The sequence below is a fragment of the Thermobia domestica genome, chromosome 7 (genome assembly GCF_964235325.1).
Source record: "Thermobia domestica chromosome 7, izTheDome1.hap1.1, whole genome shotgun sequence".
In the NCBI taxonomy this organism is placed as follows: Eukaryota; Metazoa; Arthropoda; class Insecta; order Zygentoma; family Lepismatidae; genus Thermobia; species Thermobia domestica.
The window spans coordinates 266,986,655-267,008,075 of NC_137460.1; the positions used below are offsets into that span (position 1 = coordinate 266,986,655).

Consider the following 21,421-nt stretch of genomic DNA (forward strand, 5'->3'; position numbering starts at 1 on the left):
TTACGACTTAGGAGATGAAAACGGACAATTTTGCGCAGATTTCATAATACACAAATTTACCATATGATATAAAATGAATATGCAATTACAAAACTTCATCACGCATTGTCTGATGCACTCAAGTGATTACAATGTTGATAGCATAAAAAATGTAGAAAAACTACGTTTTCAAGGGGATATTGTGACATTAAGCTGTAAACTTCAAATCAACTTATAGACTTCTTTAGATGCTTTAACAAGAGTAAGGTCAAAAACCGCAAAAAGGCTTGTAGTATACGACTTACAAAAATTTACTGCGAAAAAAGTATTTTCATTGTTTCTCTTTCAAACAACGCGTTTATCATTTCCGGGTGTTCTTCTTTAACGTAGTACATCTACCTACTTCTTGGGAAAAATATCGAAGAATCACTACTTCTCCCTCGATAATTCACATTAGTATTTCCTGTTTCATTCCCGCGTTACTACAATACAATACTCAAGGAAGAACACTTACGGACATTGTTCACTAAGTATATCTACGTACCTATAACGGCATCATGCATAAATATACCTTCTTTAAACACACACTTGGAGGAAAAGAATTACGTAATACTATATGACTAATGTTTTAACGAACATTGAACATTCATAAACACTTACAATGTAAAAACTACAAAATAATAATAATAATTAACATTTGAAATACATTTTCAAGAAAATCTTTTCCCAACTTTGCCATCGCATTTCGAAGAAAGTATACATTTTATTTATAATATTCCAGTCAAAATATGTTTTCTTCGCATAAATGCGTCTTGAAACTAGTACACATCTCATTAAAGTACGAGTTAGGATCAAGTTTCTGCACAAATCCTGAACCAGGGACAATAAGCAAAAGCTTGGTCCCGGTTGTATTTACTGTACTATCCGTAAAATTTCAAAGTAGAAGTTACGCACTGGTTTTCTGCACACTTTGTTACAGAGGTAGCACCCTTGTGATCAGGTGTTTGTTTCGCTGGTTACAATAAAGTACAACATACTGAACATACGTTCACGAAATTGTGAACGAAGGCCGAAATAGTAACTTAATTGCAGAAAACGTGAACTTCATTTGAAGTTTTCATAATAATTTTCAATGTGTAATTTTAGCAGCAATAGCTTAAAAGGTAAAATATATATTTCACTTTAAATTTTAGTATACATTCAAGAATATACTCGTTCACCCAGTGATTAACCAAACCCAAAGTCCCACACCACATAAATTTAACTTCTCGACTGGCTATTATCCTACACTAAACTATACCAACTTGGATCATTATAGCTCACTCTTAGAATATCGTATCCTATAATATTATCTTTTAGTTTTTCACACACCAAAGTGTCACAAAAGTTTTACAGTTCACAGACATAGCGACGCAAGCGACGTGACCCGCCTATCGTAGATATATCAATTTCATTATTTGTGTAAAAATGTGATGTCTTCTTATTGTAAATGTAAACTAAATATATAGCACATAAAATTTCTTTTCGTTCATCTCACGCGAAGTAAGTTATTCAAAATTTAACGTCTTTTTCCTGGTTTTTAATAACAATCTGTCACCCTTTCAGCCCTGACCTATACAATTGTGCAGGTAGGTAGAATCACCAATATACACAATACCGGCCGAACATTATGTTTACACTAAGGTAACTATAATGAACAAGTTCAAAAAGTCACATAATTCGTAAAATATCTGCGTTTATGAACAAATGATGCGGTGTTAGCGGAATGTGTGAATAACCAACGTAAATGTCGGAACGGTAAAATCTTGTGGTGGTTAAAACATACATCATTCGCTAGAAAACGAACAAATAACAGCATTGCCTAGTACTAAAAAAATATTTCAAATCAGGATAAAGGTTAAAATTCATGGCAGTAAAAAAGATCTGGCAGCAAAAATTCATGGCAGTCATGGCGGAACATTTTTTATTAACCATTCACATAACTTTTGCCAAATATCTGTTACATAGCTACAACTTTTTTATGCATGGCTAAAAGTATCGACCTGGTGGGGTTTATTAAACACTTTATACAATACCCAAATAACAAGTGAATATCGCTTCACAGTCGACTTTCAACCTATGCCAATTCAATATTCAAACATGAATTAGTACATCTGTAACAATTTGTTCCCATATATTAACAAGATCGAAGAAGGAATCTGTTCCTTGGACGCTGGATCTATCTCAAATATCTATTACTAGTTATCCGTTACTCTTTCACTTCTATAAAGATAAATGTTGAAAAAACTTGTTAATTTGAGCACTTCTAATTTGAATAGAAAGTTAAGGAAAAAGACAGAACATATTATTCGGACGCGGACCCGATCGCAGAAGAGCTGCTCGACAGCTTATACAGTTTTTCTCTATGAAAATCAGATAACAGGATTACTAATCACTTACAAAACAACAGCTGCTACATACCTGTTACCATTATCGTTTTATAGCGATAAATGTTGAAACCGGAGACGGATAATTTTAACCACGTCCAGTTTGAATTGAATTTCAACGGAAAAAATAAACATACTATTTGAATGCAGAATCGATTAGAAGAAACTGCAACGTGATAGATTTTTAGCACTCTTCCTCTAAGAAAATAAGTAATGAAATTGGATATGATAGTGAATTTAAATTATATCCATATTTGATATGTATACAGTTAAAAAAAATTAGCCGTGATATTACGCCACATCCGACGCCAGTTTTGAAATGGCTGTTCTACAATAGTGTTAAAATGTGTTCGGGTCTAAATAAAACGATTATAGTTTTAACACTGATACTTTCTATATTTTATCAGAATAATAATCCATAGGTCATTTTTGAAGAGAAAAGCTGATTTCAGTGTGTTTACGTGCACAAAACTGATGCCACCGCACTAACAGTGAGTAGAAGGTTTGGCTGCATAGCACACACTGGCAGTAACTTTCGGAATAAAAAAAAATAATGCATTGCTGTGTCAAAAAAAAATGTGCTTTGGCATCGTTCTATATTTTCTGCTAATATATCCTTACTTGTTAAATTATTATTAACTTCTTAACTTATTAAATAAATATTAACAAATGTGAACATATAGAAATCCATTTTGAAGGAAAGGTAGGAAACTATAAGTATATATAACGAAACCTGGTTTAAATTACCTAATCCATGAACACATGGTCGAAGATAATATATGTGAAGTGCAAGAAAAGAAATATTAATAATATATGTGAACATATAGAGACATATTTAGAATGAAAATGTTTCAACTTCCGAGACTTGAACCCACGACCATTTATTCCAGACAGCAACGCGTTAACCATCTGACCACCGAATCAACCTACGAAGTTTTGGTTTGTCCGTTTTATTTACTGTGCAAAAATCAAAAATTAAATCAAGATGTAAATTGTTTCGTACAAAAATTTAGTACTATACATAGCATAAGATCATAAAGACAAAGTTTCGGCTATCACGACATGAGGCTCATTCTTTGGAATTTAAAAGAAATAGGACAATGTTAAGTTTAAACTTTATTAACCAAGCCTCGTATTTGGAGGAGCAATCTTGAAACATTTTTCATCAGTTTGGTATTTGGTCCACTTGTGTTAGTAAGACCATCTCCGGTCTTATGGCCACATATGCTCAAGAAACAGGGACACTGATCACGTGAGTGCTGCATTTCTGGTGACAGTTTCCTTATATCTGAATTTCGGGACGATTATCCTGCACCTACGCACTGTCATAACTAAAAGACAATAGGACGAAAATTTCGGTCCCGATGCTAGGAGTGAAAATCGAGATTTTCCTCGCTGACCATATACAAGCTTTGGTTTGATAAAATAACCTTCAATGTTTTGCACGACGCCTAGTCGTCGCTCGGAAAGGCACCCACGAAGGCGAGTGGGGTGCATTGTTCTAAAGTAAACACACGTTATACTCTTATGAGTTCTCCACTTGTACGGATTCAGCTTCGCAAGCTAAACCGCCGTTTGCATACACGAGAGCCATTTTTTTAGTTTATCATCAGCGATTGTACGATATTTGCATACACCTTCGTGTAAAATATTTTTTCCAATATTGTGCAGAAACCAGCAGTGAAATGACTAGTAGAAATGTGTTAGCATCTTAACATTCGTTTGTAAGTTCAATTTTGTGTAACAAACTCTGGCTCCAAATCATTGAAAAGGACGGAATAATTGTGCCGGCTTGGACGAACGCTTATTACTATGAGCAGAGGACTCCGGAGGGCACTTGGGATTATCCGACGTGGAACGTCTGAGATCATAATAACTGCAACGCCCCTGAAGGAGTTGACCGGTCGAAGATTATTGTGAGTAAGTGAAATCTTAATTTATCAATTGTGCGACACAGCCACCTTTATTAAAAGAAAAAAAATCAGATTAAGGTGGAAATAAAGATGTCGAAACGGCCGTAAACATATACAGTAAAAGCTACTTGTTCATTTGTAACCTTTTGATGTTCTTTTAATTTGTATGAATTACATTTAGTATTATTAGATTTTCTATACAGTTTAACCAGGTTTTGTGATTTGTACTGCAAGATAATTTTAGTTTTTTAATATCTAAGCTTAATTTCATCACTTGCTCACTTTTCCATTTTTACGATATCTACGCTTTGTCTACCGTTCTGCCCAGCCTCGGTTTATGACAAAACGTAGGTACGGAAGAAATCTTGATTTGCCGTAGCAAAGCAGGGATAAACGGGAAAAAATAGTGACAGGGAGAGAGAGGGATGTGTAAACTTTTGGGAAAAAGGTGAAAATCAATATGAACGTTACGACTATATTTACAAGATTCCAACAACGACAAAAAACACGATTTCACGGCCACAGGTCTCCGTTTTCCTGGTATTCCTATTGCATTTCCCGCTATCAGCATGGTGATACAATCGAAGTGCGGAATAAGATGGCCAAGCATGCTTTTTCTTTTTTTTCGTATTATTTTCATGATCTGTTGTCCTTCACTAGCGTCCCTTAGTCTTTGTTTATTTTTTTCCGTTCATGTTATACGCAACATTGTGAGCCAATACCAAATTTGAAGTGCTTCTATCTACGATATTTTAGGATTTCTCAATGCAAATCTTCGACTAATCCTACATATATGTAGACGCAACAGAAAGTTCTGAAGATTGTGGATTAACTTTTGCCTGACCTTGACCTACAAATCCAAGGTTTTTGCTGGAGCCACACGTTTAGTCATAGACATCTAAAAACCGTAAATAAAATTAAAAATTGAAATGGAACCGGCGGCAATTATATGGCAGTGTGCAGTTATTTGGCTGTTTTGAACATACGCCTTAGATTGTGCCCCTACTTGGATAGCGTGTCAGACTCATTCTAAATTCTCCGTCTGATTCGCCTATAGTTTGTTTTTCAATGAACTAAGCATTGCAAATTATGTTGGCCATTGATACCAAAAGCGATTTATTCCATAAGGGAAAAGAAAAACCCAAACAGAAAGATGGGGCAGGAGGGAAATCCAGACTGTTCATGCTTAAGTTAAAATTTTGTTGTTCTCTCCATCTTTCTCTGTCTCAGCATGATTCACATTATTATATTCATTTTGTTTGCATTAATTTTCATCCCTTAGAACTCAACGTGAATGTAATTTATCCTATCTATCTACTACTTCCCAAAGTGATGCCGAAATATGCATTCTTTCTTGCTCCAATTGGAGAAATATCCTGGCGTGTCATGTTCGGTGTCCAGTTATAAGACATACACTGAAACAATTCACCTGGATGAAGGAGCTACTATTTCTTAGAACGCCAGCCTTCTTAATGTTAGTGGTTAGCTGACTAGGACAAGTAATAAAAAATTGGATTAAAAAGAAATAAGTGAACATTTAAGAAATCATTGTAAAAATTCCGATTAGTAATGTAGCTAAACGCGGTATTAAAAAAAATGCATAACATGGTGAAAATTGACCATAAAAGGAAAAATTGCAATAATACATTCCAAAAATTAGGAAAGGGGAAAGAGAATCACATAAAGAAACGATGGAAATTGTTACAGGTCATGGTTTCTGTAATGTTTATACTAGAAAATTAAATATCAAATATGATTAAACATGTTACTGAATGGTAGACCAATCGTCGGAAAACCTATCGGCCATGGGTTTACGCTCCCTACAAGTAAGGGCTTTTGTGTCAAATATAGCGAAATGCCACATGATCGTTATTCTGCTTTCATCCCTCAGATATAAAACAATCAATCTATGTGACTACTCTATCTTTGAATAATACTATATTCAACTTTTCAATTTGGAATTTATGCTAAAATTTGTACATGTTTAAATATTTGATTCTGTAGCTATATTTTGCACATTTCAAGTTGGTAGCATTGTTGTCCTGAATCTGTATGCCTGAATCAGAAATATTCGATTGAAATTTTCTATGCAAACGTAAAAGTTATAAAAGTGTCTTCTGCAAAATTTGATCACTCACTACGGTACCTGTGATTCGATCAGGTGTGTTTCCAAACCTAGTAACTAATTGTGAAATAGCTATTATTTCGCTGCGGTTTTCTTCTTTTTCTTTTTTTTTGGGGGGGGAAAGAAGAAAGTAAGATGAATATTGTGTAGAAGCTGTACCGCATCATGTATGAATAGTGTATAGAAGTTATACCGTATAAAAGATGTAAAGAGTAGATACCAACCTTATCTCTCAGGATTTGTGTGCTTTTAAGATTCCTGAAGGCCTCGGTTTCATGGTAAATTTAAGGACCAAACATAATAGAGTGACGTCACATCCTTCTCGTTGCCATGGTGATCGCCATTTTATTTTCTAAACAATAAGTAGCCTAAATATCTAAAGAATCTATGTGCAAAACGAAAACAGTGATGAAATGTTTCGGAACTGCAAACATTAGAGTGCAACAAATACTTATGTTTCTTTTTAAATATTTCGAATGATTGAAACTGAAAAAAAAGTGTAGAAAAAAATCATTTAGAAAACAAATATGTCAAATAAAGTTACGTGCATGACAAGCATTAAAATCTTGGAAACCTGCGAGTTTACATGTCTTGTGAAATTTGTTCTTTCGTAACGTATATTTTGAGAATTTCTATATTTTCAGGTTAAATTAAACCTTAAAGTGTACTCACCCTGTTCATAATCAGGTATTGACTAAAATAATTCCGGAAAATTTTTGATTCAATAATATGAGTATGATATAATATTGCAAATTTGAACAGGATTATTGCTTAACATTTGTTTAAAATATATATTGAACCATTCATAATTGGATGTGTAATTGTTGCATCTTTTCTAAATGCTTTAAAAAAAAGTCGATAGAGAATATAAGAAAAATGTTACCTATATCCACTGATTGTCTGAATTGAATTTTTCTAAAGGCTAGACTTTTCTTTCTTTTGTAATGTATACTTAGAAATAATATTGTGCACTCCCATTATAAAGAGTAGCCATTAGAGGTGTAAATGTCCCACATTATTCTAAGACATTTTTCTTTTTTTAAAAATCATATATTTTTACAGCTTTCTCTGTGCCAACAGTTTGTCAATCTACACGTAAGGGAGTTTATATTGCGTATAATTGCTTCTTCTGGTGGATTGCATGATAACTGTGCTTACATTAACTATTCGATTTCTACCTTATTACTTAGGGATGTGGAGCTTTTAGAAATAAACTCTTTAGCCGCATTAATTTCACGCGTTTGTATAGAAAAAAAGCCATGATCACCATGGTAACGGAAAGGAAATGACGACATCACTATTCCAGTCTACAGCGTCTGGAGGAAGGTAAGATCATTATGTCGTTTCATTAAGATTCTGGTTTCAAGTTTTTTAAAGTGCAGTTCTGCGCTTAAATGCAATTACCAGTGATGCAAATACAGTTACTATTTCTCTGGACATTTTTACTGGGTATATACTATTCATTTCACTCCGTTTGCTTGTTTGGAAATAGTTCCGCAGGTGTGCTAATGATAACACTAGGAAAGTAGACCAAATTATGTGCTTTCATATCATGATATTATTGCCACCTCCCATACAGTTTGAAATTTCATTTATTTATTTATTGTAACAACAACACAACAGGCGTTTTGCCCATTTACAGTGTTTGTTTACATATATGGTAAAATATCATTATTTTTACAGAAGAAAAACATACAGAAGTTTTTATTGTTTCATTAATTAATTCAGCTTATCATACTACAAATTGTGTTCCTAAACATTTTTTCAGACATATTGAATATGTCTATCATTTCACACTTTTCTTCAATATTATTGTAGTGAGAGCTCATTCTCCATAAAGGGGAATTATACAGGATGTCAGTGCGTGCTTTCTTACAGTACATGGTACTACTATTGCTTAACCTCGTTCTAGACGTCGGAACATGCAGAAATATATTAGAACTTAGTACTATGCAATCAATTTTATTATTTACTATTTTATGTAGAAAAACTAAATCATTCACTTACCTACGTTGCTCTAATGTCGGTATATTGAAATTGTTTGTTAGTTCTGGGTATGATATGTATGCTAGGTACATTCCAGTTTTTTTTTATACATTAGTAATCTCAAAAACTTACACTGCACTCTTTCAATCATTTGGATATATTTTCCATTATGAGGAGTCCATATAAAAGAAGCGTATTCCAGTTGGGATCTCATATACGAATAATATAGTTTCAAAATTGTCATGTGGCTACGGAAGTCTCTACTAACACGACAAACAAATCCAAGACTTATAAGCATTGTTTGCAATAGTTTCAATGTGATTTGCGAAAGTCAGTTTTGGGTCGAAGGTAACACCAAGGTCTTTAACAGTTTCCGGCCTACAAATATTTATACCGTCAATAGTATAATCATAATTTATGTATTTTCCTTTTCTAGTAAATGTAATAGCTTTACATTTAGTTATGTTTAGGCTAAATTTATTCACGTGGCACCGGTGTTTTACATTTTTCAAGTCTTCCTGGAGGTTTTTACAGTCTTCAAGTGATTTGAGTACATAATTTTAAGTCATTTGCAAAGAGTAAAGTATGCGATTTCTTGATGTGCTTAGTTATGTCATTGATAGTGATGAGAAATAATAAAGGTCCAAGGTTTGATCCTTGCGGTACTCCCGATGTAGCATTAAAATTGTTGGAGATATGACCTTTGTAAGCTACAGATTATTTACGATCACGTAAGTATGATGTGAAAAGTACTAATGCTTGCTTAGAAAGATTCATAAGAGCTAGTTTTTCAAGCAAAATGTCGTGGTTAACTAAATCGAACGGCTTCTGAAAGTCTGTATAGATTACATCCACCTGCCCTCCTTTGTCTAGTTCTGAAGCTATAAAGGTTGTTATAATTGTCAAATCAGTTGAAGTGGATCTATTCTTGAGAAATCCGTGTTGGTATACAGAGATACTGGATCTAACATGATTAAGTAAGCGATTGTGTATTATATATTCATAAATTTTTGCAAATGGGGATAGAATTGCAATTGGTCTAAAGCTTTCTATATTCTTAGCATTACTAGTTTTTGGAATAGGACATACCAAGCTTTCTTTCCATCGGTCTGGAAAAAACATTATATTTTGCGGACATGTTTAATAGTATATGTATAGGATGTTTTATGATATCAATAGTTCCCTTCATTATGTAAGGTGGGATACAATCAGGGCCACACGCTCTTCTAGATTTCAACCTTTTAATGGCATGTTCTATTTCTGATATTGTTATTTCAGTGATTTGGAAAATATCGAGTGATATACTTCTAGGTTCGTGTGACATTAGAGCATCCGTGTTATAACTCACAGGTTCATGATTGTAAACAGACCTAAAATAATGTGCAAAAGCCTCCGCAATATCCCTGTTACACTGTAGACTTACACCATTATACATAAGGGGGCAATTAGTCAAATGCCTTGTTTTATTTTTGATAAAATTCCAAAAGTTTGTTGGATCATCTGCTATGCAATTTTCGGAGTTAGCTACGAATTCTTTGTATGCTTTCGCAATTTTTGTCTTTACCTCCGTCCTTAAACTACAGAATTTATCACGGTAATATGTATTATTGTCTATTGTGTTCTTCCACTTTTTGTGATAGTACGATTTTTGTTTGATTTTTCGAATTATTTCTGAGTTAAACCAGACAGGAAAGATTTTATTACAGGGATTCTTTTTAGTTGGAATGCATTGTTTAAATACGTCGTAAATTAATTGATAAATGTTTTTACAGCTTTATTTACGTCATTTTAATATGAAAGGTAATTCCAACTAACTTTTGGAAGTTCTAAATACAATTTATGATAATCGGCTTTTCTGAAATTAAAACCAGATGATCTATTGTTTACTTTTTGCTTCGGAAAACGTTTAACTGAAAGCGCTATAATTAAGGAGGGACTTTCGTGACTTTTCACGTCACACTCAGTTAAAATATAAGTTAGTTTTTTAAAAAATTGTTCATTACCATAAACAAGTAATAAAAATATCATTTAAATTAAATTGACGACTCTCATACTACTTGGATACAAAATAGAAAACATCTATGTTCCAAGTGCTATGTTGCTACTTGCCAGTATCCTATAAGCTTTGAGTACTCTGCAAGTGCTAATCGAACAAATGTCAAGCATGGAATATTTTGCTGGTAAATTATCAGTATTTTGAGAATCTGTAATTTCAAAAGTGACTTCCCAAAAATCTCAGCCTTCCACTTTTTTTCGCCAACTGGTATGTATTACTTGTTATGAAAAATTTAACTCTAATTTTTGAGGCTTCACTCGTGAAGTTCTTGATTTTATATGGAATAGCTCAGCGTTTACATCTTCAAGTACAAAAATTTGGAACTGCCCAAAAAGGCAGTATGAAATATGATAAAAGCTATCAATACATACAAGCACTGCCCAATGGTAGAAAACTCATATCTTGGTGGAATTCAATCGAAAATAGTGTGAAAAAACTCTTAAAAATTGAGAAAAGGTACAAATTAAAGAAAGGGAAATGTACGTGGAAACACAATATATATATATATATATATATATATATATATATATATATAACCTGATACACAAGTAAACTATAAACCATTAGCTCCATAACCTTCTCGTCAGTCTTGGTTCCTTGTACTCTCACGTTCCTGCAATTTCAATTGGATCATCGAATATATTGCCCCATGTAGAAAATAGTTTTTCTTAAACCAGTTTATATCTTTCACTCATAAAACCTTGGATTCATAGCCATCATCGTGCTTTCCTAATGTAAACCTGCAATCCAGAATGAAATTCAGCTTAGACAGTGTAGTTTTCTATGCAACTAAAATATTTTCTACGAAAGACGGGATGTACTTAATAATTTCGTATTTCCGATTATATTCCTAATCTGGACTGTACAGGGGTAATTTATAAATAAATAAATGACGCTTCGCTGGCATTTTATGAGTACATCTCATTAACCCACAATGAAATTTGACTTAACATCGTTGGGAACGAATTTAAATAATAATGATGATGTCAGGCTACAGGAGTTTTATATAGGACGAAAAGTTGATTATAAAATACTTTTTTCAAATGTACTACGAGAACATTATCAGATAAAATGCTGCTGCCCCTTAGCAAAAATTTAAACTAACGTTACTTACAAATCGATTAGTAGTCATAATGACCACCTCTCGTTAAACGAAAACTAAAAAGAAGAAGCCGACGTTGGGCACATTTATAAAGGTATTAAGATTCTATTTTGTCAAAAAACATACTTTGCATAGCTATTTTGTATTGATAAATTTATTCTTAATCATCTATTTCAAAGCTTTTCTTAAATAAAAATACAAAATCCTGCAGGAATTGTATCTAGGGCCATTCTCGCTTGTCTAAAATCTAAAAGCAGAGTAACAAAATTTATTTCACTCACCTAATAAGAAATCTCCTGATCGTAAATTACATTTTCTGTAATTAGAAGCAAAATAACTGGCAACAGCTGTTAAATTTCGCAAGATGTTTCAAATAGAATGGTTGGGAAATTTTTCAAAGTTTGTACCTGGGATATTCTTACATTCGTCTATATTCTCAAATAAGATGCCAATTATATTTCACTCGCCTAAAAGAAATGGTCTCAAATTATACCATCCGCAGAGTAGGAGCCGTTCTGATCACCAAGTTTGAAACAAGTTTAATGCTGCGATCAAAATTTCTTTCATTGTTTATCAGTACAGACATTAATACTTCCTTCCTCATTTTTAAAAAAAAAAAAAAAAACCTCACGAGTTACTTGCCTCTTATACTAGGAATAGGAGTATGTCAAATATATACCTCTACGATAGGCTCAGAGCACCGAAAAAAAAATTCGAATTGGAAATCGCTTGAAATAGAACGAATTGAATCTTTCTTTGTTGTTTCCACCTAAAGATATTCTTACAAATTTCTAAATTGTAGAACGCACAAACTGTTCATTTGTTAGACTTAACTACTTAAAATTAAAATAAATAAATTATTTATTCCGTAAAGTTGGCTGTAGAATAGCTATAAGTAAAAGGTACAAATCCGAAACAAGGAAATCCGAAGTCAGTAAAATATTCCCAATACTTGTTCTTGAAATATTATCAAACTTGCGGTTGGTAATAATAGTTTTTCCGCTCCTCAACACAAAGGATATAATTTGAAATTGTCTTATCCGTAATAACTGAGGGAAATACTTTTGTTACTATAAGGTACAATATAAAACCTACAATTATGTCCGTAGATAACAGAAACTAAAATTATCCATTTCTTCTGTTTTTTTACCTACTCTAAATTTTGAACTCTCATTTACGCGCTCTGAGGAACTAAGGTGGAGGTGTTTCACTTCAAATCACGTTATCGCTACCGGATGAGTGAAATAATTAGTTATCATTTTCTAAAATCTAGGAAGTGATAATAATATCCTCGGTAAGAGCTATAAAATTATATTCAATCGTTTTATTTGTAACAGGTTTAGAATTCGGATAAATCGCTTTATTAGTGGCGTGCATTCTGCTTTTCACCATAGGGGTTATAATATGAAATCACACCATTTAAAAGCCAAGTAAAACGGCTAAAATTTTCGAGGGTCTTACAGAAAGAATGGGCCTAGATATGAACCACAAACAATTTCTTATTTTTTATTTATTTGAGACACGGAATATTCCCGGGTTTTCTCCCTGGCCTATTGAATCCCGGTAAGGAATTTATTTCCATTTTTTAACTTCATCTCCCAAATTATAAGAACAATATGACTAATTATTTTACTTTAATATATTATGCCACACTTCTAGGTTTTAAAGAATTTGGAAGTTAGAAAATTTAAAATTATTTGACTGTTCTTTATATAACTAATAATATGATTTTCTTAAGTTCCATTTCCATTTGAACTAAAAAGTAGGGCAATTGTTTAGTATAGGGGCCAAAAAATAGTAAAACGTAGGATAATTTACGGAACAAATGAGTTGATAGTGGTGTTCAAGTACTCAAGAAAGTATCGAACACAAATTTTTAGGGCAGTAGGGGATTTGCACAAACCACAAATGCAAGTGGAAGTGATTTATGTGGGAAAAGAAAGTGAATTGCTGGTAACGCAGATAGAAAACAACGTGCCTTGCGAGGCTCTATCCCACCTTCACTCGCAAATGCTCGCTCGGCAATGCTGTTTGAGTTTAATCTTGGTAACGTAATTTAACTTATGAAACCATAAAATTGCATCAGAATAGAATATCGCAATAAGAAGGCTCATATGCTGGTCTACCGAAGATAAACAGGAGCAAAAAGTAGCAAAGTACTAATTTACAAATGATGAAAAGGAACCATTTTTAAAGTAATTTAGAATTACGTAGAAATAGAGATGTAGCACTATTAATAAACCCTGAAACACCGTTAGTAATAGCCGTCGGTCTGTCTTCTGCCTCTGGCTAGATTTTTTGAAGAGGTACTCGGGCTTGACATGTGAATTAAAGCACGACATTTCGAGAAATGGGCAGGAAGAAAGGTCGTGTGGCAATAGTACATGGAAAATTATAAAGATAAGAATTTATCTTACAAATATTGTGAACATACATATTTATGCCCAAATGTTGACAAAATGGTGGGACATGTGTCTTCTGACAGTTACCCAACCTAATTTTGTTTATAACATTTAAAAATATAATAGGTTTATAACATGAGTAGTAGAGTCAAGTTTACAAAATCCACTTGCATGTAAATTTAAATTGTTTAGCGGTTGAAAACTATGTAGACTTACTTTATTATTTTTGAAACATATTTTCTTTCCTAGAACATATTGTAAATAAATAACCATCTATGCGTACTCCCTAAATATAATAAAAGAACATAACATCGTTCAGAATATAGATTTTAAAGAATCCTATGGGAACAACTGTAATAATATACTGTGATATAAAAACAAATTTAACTTTGAAATGATAATATAATAATAGAATGCATTTTTATTTCTGATTGTTCATAAATTCCCGGAAAATTTCCATTTTTGGGAATCTTCCCGAGAATTTACCCATTACCAGTCTTGTCATGTTCTCGCCATAGGACAGTTTGTGCATGTGGATAGAGCCTTTGCCGTTGTTAAAATTGCTAGCACGGGCCATTTGTGCACGTGGTCCCGAGTTCGATTCCCGACGTAAAAGTGCTAAAAATTTAGTTTACAATGAGTTACTTTCATTAATTATCCGTCATCGGTGCAGAAGTTACAGGGAAAAAAGAGACAAAATCTATTATGCCAAGATTTTCGAGTAGCATGTTCTTAATTAAACCATATTTTAGTTAAATTATGAATTACAAAATAAATTAATATCAGTATATAATATGTATTGTAGGAGAGCTGTAAAGTGGTACTATTTTATTTTTATTGGAGACACGGTGGCCGAGTGGTAAAGTTCTGCTAGTTCGTTTAGCTTCCGTCAGGCGGGTTTTGTAGTTGAAGAATAAAAACCTGTACGGGGGATTTCGTGGTATTCTTTTGTTTCCTCCCACGTTTTTCACTCTACCGTTCATTCATTGCTGTCATCACCGTCTGCCTTGGTGCATAATAAAGTAACATTAAAGTAAAAGAAATAATATCCAGAACCCCTCTTCTTAATATATAAAATGACAGACGAAGTAGAGGCCTGCACGAGCTCAGACTGAGCCCGCGGGCCGGATTCGGGCTTACAAAGCATAAATCACATCGGGCCTGAGTAGTAAACTTTTAAATATACAACCATGTTTCTCGGGCCTAACTTTATAAATATGCTCTACAACGATATTTATTGGACCGTTTTTTCTGGAGAACTTTCAGCACAGTGGATAATCAAACCTCCAATTGCTGTAAATAAAAATACAACAAAATACACTACAATACAATTCAAAATATACAATTTTCTTTGTAGTTTTCAGCTAAAGATATTCTTACAAATTTTTAAATTGTAGTTAGCACAAACTCCTAATTTGTTACACTTAACTACTAAAAATGAAAATAAATAAATTATTTATTCCGTAAAGTTGGTTGTAAAATTGCTGCAAGTAAAAGGTACAAATCCGAAATAAGTCAGGAAAAATTTCCAATCCATATTCTTGAAGTATTATTAAACTTGTGGTTGGTAATAGTTTTTCCGCTTTTCATACCAAAGGATATAATTTGAAATTGTGTTTTCCGTAATAACTGAGGGAAACACATTTGTTGCTATATGATACAATATAAAGCATACAATTATGTCCGTAGATAACAGAAACTAAAATTATCCATTTCTTCTATTTTATTACCTACTCTAAATTTTGGCCTCTCATTTACGCTCTCTGAGGAACTAAGGTGGAGGTGTTCCACTTCAAATCACGTTATCGCTACCGGATGAGTGAAATAATTAGTTACCATTTTCTACAATCTAGGAAGGGATAATAGTATCCTAGGTAAAAGCTATACAAATATACCTAATCGTTTTATTTGTAACATGTTTAGAACTTGGATCTATGAATGGCGTGCGTTCTGCTTTTCACAATACGGGTTATAATTTGAAATCACACCATTAAAAGACAAGTGAAATGGCTAAAATTTTCGAGGGTCTTACAGAAACAATGTTCATAATAATAATCACAAATAATTTCTTACTTTTTTATTTATTTCAGACGTGTTTCCAAACTGTAGTGATTACTGATGCCAGTTTAGATTTCGAGCGTTGAATGTTTTAAAGATTATCATAAATATTAAAGATTATTATAAAGACTATAATAAATCGTGGACAATACTGGAATCATTATGTATTGTCTACGATTACTCAATATGTTATGATTATTAATATATACTTTCGCTATATCTTTTTATGTTATGTTAAACAAATGATACAAATTACGAACTCTTTCCCCAGTATTAGGTAAAAATTCATATGATAGTACTGCAGAAACTTGTATTTTACCATGCGCCTGGCGAAATAGCACTAGCTTTAGGGAAAAATGTGTATACAAAAGTTTAGAAATAAGAAACTGATAAGAATAACAAAGAAGAAGAGCAACAATCTTGTGATTTTAATGTCTTTTCCGGTACACTTGCAATTCCTTATCATAATTACAATAATAATTATTATTATAAAATTTAAAGAAAATAAATACCAATGAGGAACAATTACTGCGCTCGAAAATTATGGATTCGATAGTGATAGCGACCCTATTTGATCATTTTCCCATTCCTACTCTTCCTAATATTTTGGGGTCTCTCACATCTAGAGTACCCTACTCCATAATGTTAGATATAAGTGTATATTAACTAGCTGTTATAAATTAGTACACGAATCGAGCTTCATCCTCCTAACGTGATGACAGAGAAAGTTAATAAAATCATCATTAATAATTCCTTTTTTCCACTTAAGGTAAACCAAATAATGATATATAACTTACCGTTTAATCAAAACTATGATATCTTGCATAAAACTACTTTGAAGTACCATAAGACGGGGTTACTCGGCACAAAATTTGAAAAGAGTTTCACGGTACTCTTTCGGTAAAAACGTGATCAGTAGAGAGAAAGTTTCAAGTGCCACCCTAAGATAGAACATCTTACTGTATTTTGGCCATAATGTCTGCGGTAAATTCAGTTCAAATTACCGGGAAAGCACTCACTGTAAAGGCTGATAAAATTTAACAAATATCATCTATAAGAATTTCCGTCGAAGTTAAATTAGTTTCGTAGAATACTACTTTGATGCAGTAGTTGAAATTGAAATGTTTCAAAGCCATAAAAAATGTAAAACTGGGAGAAGGCGTTTAAGCCTGTATTAGGGGTTAATTTGCACCGGTACAAAATATCGCTTAGATAGAAAATTATTACCACTGGACCCTCCTGTGTTTTAAATTTAGGTAGAAGCTGCAACGGATTTCTTGTTAGAAAACAAATTATGAACACTGGCAGATCCAGAAAAGTTGTTTGAGACGAACTTCATTTAAAAGGACTTTTTTTTTTTTTGAAATCGCTAGATTTTGGGAACTGGGCTTGCAGCTTATACACGTAGGGATCACTAGCAACAGATTTTTAGGCAAATCTTTACTTCGGTTCAAACAGTGACTGCAACGATTTATCTAATCCGGTGTCGGGAGCAGTTTAGGAATGATTCCTAAACTGCTCCGGTGTGCTCCCGGAACCGAATCAGTTAAATCGGTTATAGTTACTGTCCGAATCAAAATAATGTACAATGTTACGAATTATACTATAAAGACAACGGCCAAGAAGTTACTAAACACCATTCTTAATCAATCCAGGTGAAGTGGTGACTATCAATATTGATATCTAAATGGGGGCTACCACCCCACCCACACCTATTAAAGTACCATAAAAACATCCAAAGAAAATAATATTTAATCAAAACACTACTATAAAGCTAACGTAAGAAGGAAAAAAATAAAAAAAAAACACTCATTACTAATTATAAATCAGTGCAGCATGATGAGGAAATATAAATTACATTTCACCAAGATAATGGAACAACCAGCAGCAAAACAAATACTTTGCCAAATATTCAAATGCAAAGCAAATCAAGAATAAAATTAATATCAATTAAAAACGAAAGCACACACCGTTTCGCCATACCAGAACACTCATGAATAATGAACTCATAATTGCTGATTCACGAAAAAATAAGATAGCAAGAACACATGCGCAATACTCAAGTTAACATTACTGAAAAGTGTTCCTTTCCGCACAGACGTCGATTTATTAAAGCGAGCACACTTGTTATTATTACAAACAAGAATAACCAATAAACGCCCACTTTTACCATACGTCGGGAATATCTTCAGCTTTCGAACACAATCATCACAGGTTTTTTTCTAACTCAATTAAACCACACAGTGCTGGAAACCGATATGAATTAATATCCGAATCTAATACAAACATATTAAACAACGGCAAGTTCAAATTCTTTGTATTAAATTCATGTTATGGTTTCTAAATCGCATCTGCTAACTCGATTGCCGCCATGGAACGAAAATTCAATTACCCGCACACTGCATAACACCAGCAATAGCACACACATACAAGCAGACAGAACATTTGACGTCACAGTAACAAACTACCATATGACTGTACAGAGACACTTAGTGGGAAAAATATGAACTACCACCAATCTCTGAACTAAGACGTCACACCAAAGGCACGAACAGTTCAAACAAGTGACTCACGCAGAAACAGTTACAGGAAGTGTCTAAACCTGTAAGAACCGATTAAAGTCACTGTTTTTGAGTCTAATCACAGACTTGCCGTTAAAAAAAAAAATGTATTTTTGGGTAGGTTTCAGCCTGAAAGTTACAAACCCGTAAATCTTGAATTGATTAGTTTCCGGATCATATTCTTGGACAAAGGGAATTACCAAATTAAATCAGTTTAAGAAAATGATTTTTTCTTTTCGTCAGTTGGCACTTTTGTGGAACATATGTTAAACTATTAGAATGTGGTTCCAGAGTCGGTACCAGAAAATACATAATTTCCTTTACAGATATCGATAATTCAAACTAAGTACTGATACCGGTACCAACAACATATCAATGTTACTAAAATGCATGCAGTTTTGTGTAGAATGTAAAATGTTGAAATAATGAATTAAAACATTGCACAGAAACGTATGTCAACATACTTTTTTGTATGTTGTGAAAAGTAACCCCACCTACGAAACGTTTCACATTTCAATTTCAACAATTGCATCAAAGTCCAATTATACACACTAGTATTCTCCGAAACTGACTTTGACGGAAATTCTTTGAAATTTAGGCAGTTTTTACAATAACTGCTTTCCATACCACTACAACAAATCCTCCCGGTAATTAGAACTGATTCTAACCCCCCACATTATAGCCAAATTACAGTTACATGTTCTATCTTACAGCTTATTTGAAACTAGCTGTTTACAGTTCATGGTTGTACCGACAGAGGACTATGAAACTCTTTTCAATTTTGGTGCAAAGTAACGACCGATCTGCAAAGTAACCCCGTGTTACGGTATCTAGTAACCACTGTAAACGAAATGGAGTATCAAAATTGAATGTGTCAAATCATGACACGGAACTAGAAAAATTTTTGGGAATGAAGGAATCCATATAATTAAGAAATTACGTCCCTAATGTATTGCTGTACTTCTGAACACAAATATGCAAGCAAAGTAAGCGTTTCAGAATGTTACCTATAAAGTACTTAGGAACGTTCAAGTACACATTAAACACGCAAGACATGTAAGTTTATCCTAAATGAAGTATTTTGCGCTATCCTCGTTTAGCAACATTCTGCGTAATGGTCTAATCTGCATAGCAATCTTCTTTTTACTGGCCATCTAGCGCATGCTTGTTAGAGTTGTTTGAACAATAATTTATATATCATGTACGTTTATTAAGGCATTAAAGTGATCCTATATTGAGAAATGTAGTTCCATACCCTAGAAATGATTGCTGGGAATATAAAAGGTCGACTTCATTGAAAGAAATGAGTGCAAATTTGAAATGGATTTGTGTATGGACCTCTACAATTAATGAGGAATCCATTGTTGATAAAAAAATATGCTTTATCTTGTATTTTGCTAATGTCTTTCTAAGCCCTCCGGAGAAATGAAGCTAGAACCATTTGAGCTAAATCCTGAGTAAAATTACAAACGTCCCTAGTTTTTTTTAATATAATACATTCCACATTTAATTTGGAAAATTTTAGGATGAATATTATTCTAGTGATTTGTTATTTTACAAAAGTCTCTATATAAATAAAACAATATTGTCGAGCACCTATATTTTAAATATGTGCAACAGTTAGTGAGTAATGTGTAATCAGTAATAAACGAATGTTTTTTTATCAAAAAATAAATTGCATAAGATTTGTATGAGTAGCAATTTAAATCTTGAAAAAAAGGATTCCTTTATATCTTGACAAAAAATCGATTCCTTGTTATTATTTGGTATACAGCTAGTGTATGTGTGCCACGCCATTTCGAAATTGTAGATTGCTAACTCACGTTCGAAATATCTCCCATAACTAAATAGTTCTTGTGAAGCATTTCTTTTAACCAACAATTTTCCGAACCGATGTAACCGTATTATCAATCTAAGCCAATTAGTATATGAAAATTGACCATTACCTTTCTGGCCGAACTAAATTTAAATTTTTTGTGGTTAATTGTTGGGAGTCATTAGAGTACGACGCGCAAGTCTCCCGAACCACTATTTTTTTTAGCGTTTCTATATTACTTTCTAATGCAGGATCTGATTCTGCAAATTCTGATTTCAACATATCAACGGTCAGTTTCACATCCAAAGAATACATAGCTGTACCCTTGTCCATTGTTTGTTCTCCTTCCGTTGAAGATAATATTAACTCTTTGTTGTCAGTCATCAGTTCGTATGTCCACCCTTTCCCTTCGAGTGGATCTTCCTGAGGTAAGTCACACAAAATTTCTTCTTTGCACATCAATTCCTACTTAACAGACGCCAGACGCCTCTCCAGCCATTGTGAATTCAAATATTATCAGAATTTAACACTGTTCTTATACTTCTTTTATATATATATATATTTTTTTTTTGACAGTGTTAATGAAATGATTTACGAGAACTTTCAGAAAAGTAACTTTATTTTCTTAATCTTCTTCCTCTGCGGTTGCGTTTTCTTTCTTTCTTTCTTGCACACTAATATCAGTAACAGGAGTGGTGGTGCCTCAGGCGGGAGCCTAAATAGACCACAAGTGTTGTATTGGTCAAATAGTGAAAGTGAAAAGTCCGATAGCGAAAGTGAATGAAAGTTAATTGTTGCGAGTCCAATATGGAGAACGTATTATTTCGGGCGGCAGGTAATTGTGCGTTTTCTTTCGTAGAGTGATTATTATAAGAGGCACCACTTCTTATACAACCAATGGATTTTTTTTTCAGAATGCTACAAAACTGACTCGCTTGTATCGTCTGCTTCTAGCGTTGTCTACTACCAGCAGCAGGGAGTACACCCCCCAACACCC

General features: G+C 33.3%; 1 protein-coding gene across 3 annotated transcripts in view; it reads right to left on the reverse strand.

Annotated features, from left to right (window-relative positions):
- LOC145690898 (uncharacterized) overlaps positions 1–21,421 on the reverse strand; it is a 36,079-nt gene that overhangs the window by 5,708 nt on the left and 8,950 nt on the right. Inside the window, exon 2 of one of the 3 annotated variants that reach the window (XM_081766315.1) lies at positions 8,029–11,225. The exons of the other annotated variants lie outside the window; for them this stretch is intronic. Within the exon in view, the coding sequence (XP_081622441.1) occupies positions 11,177–11,225 (49 nt within the window). The 3' untranslated portion in view covers positions 8,029–11,176. Of the gene's footprint in view, positions 1–8,028; positions 11,226–21,421 lie in introns of those variants that run through there. 3 annotated transcript variants of the gene reach the window in all.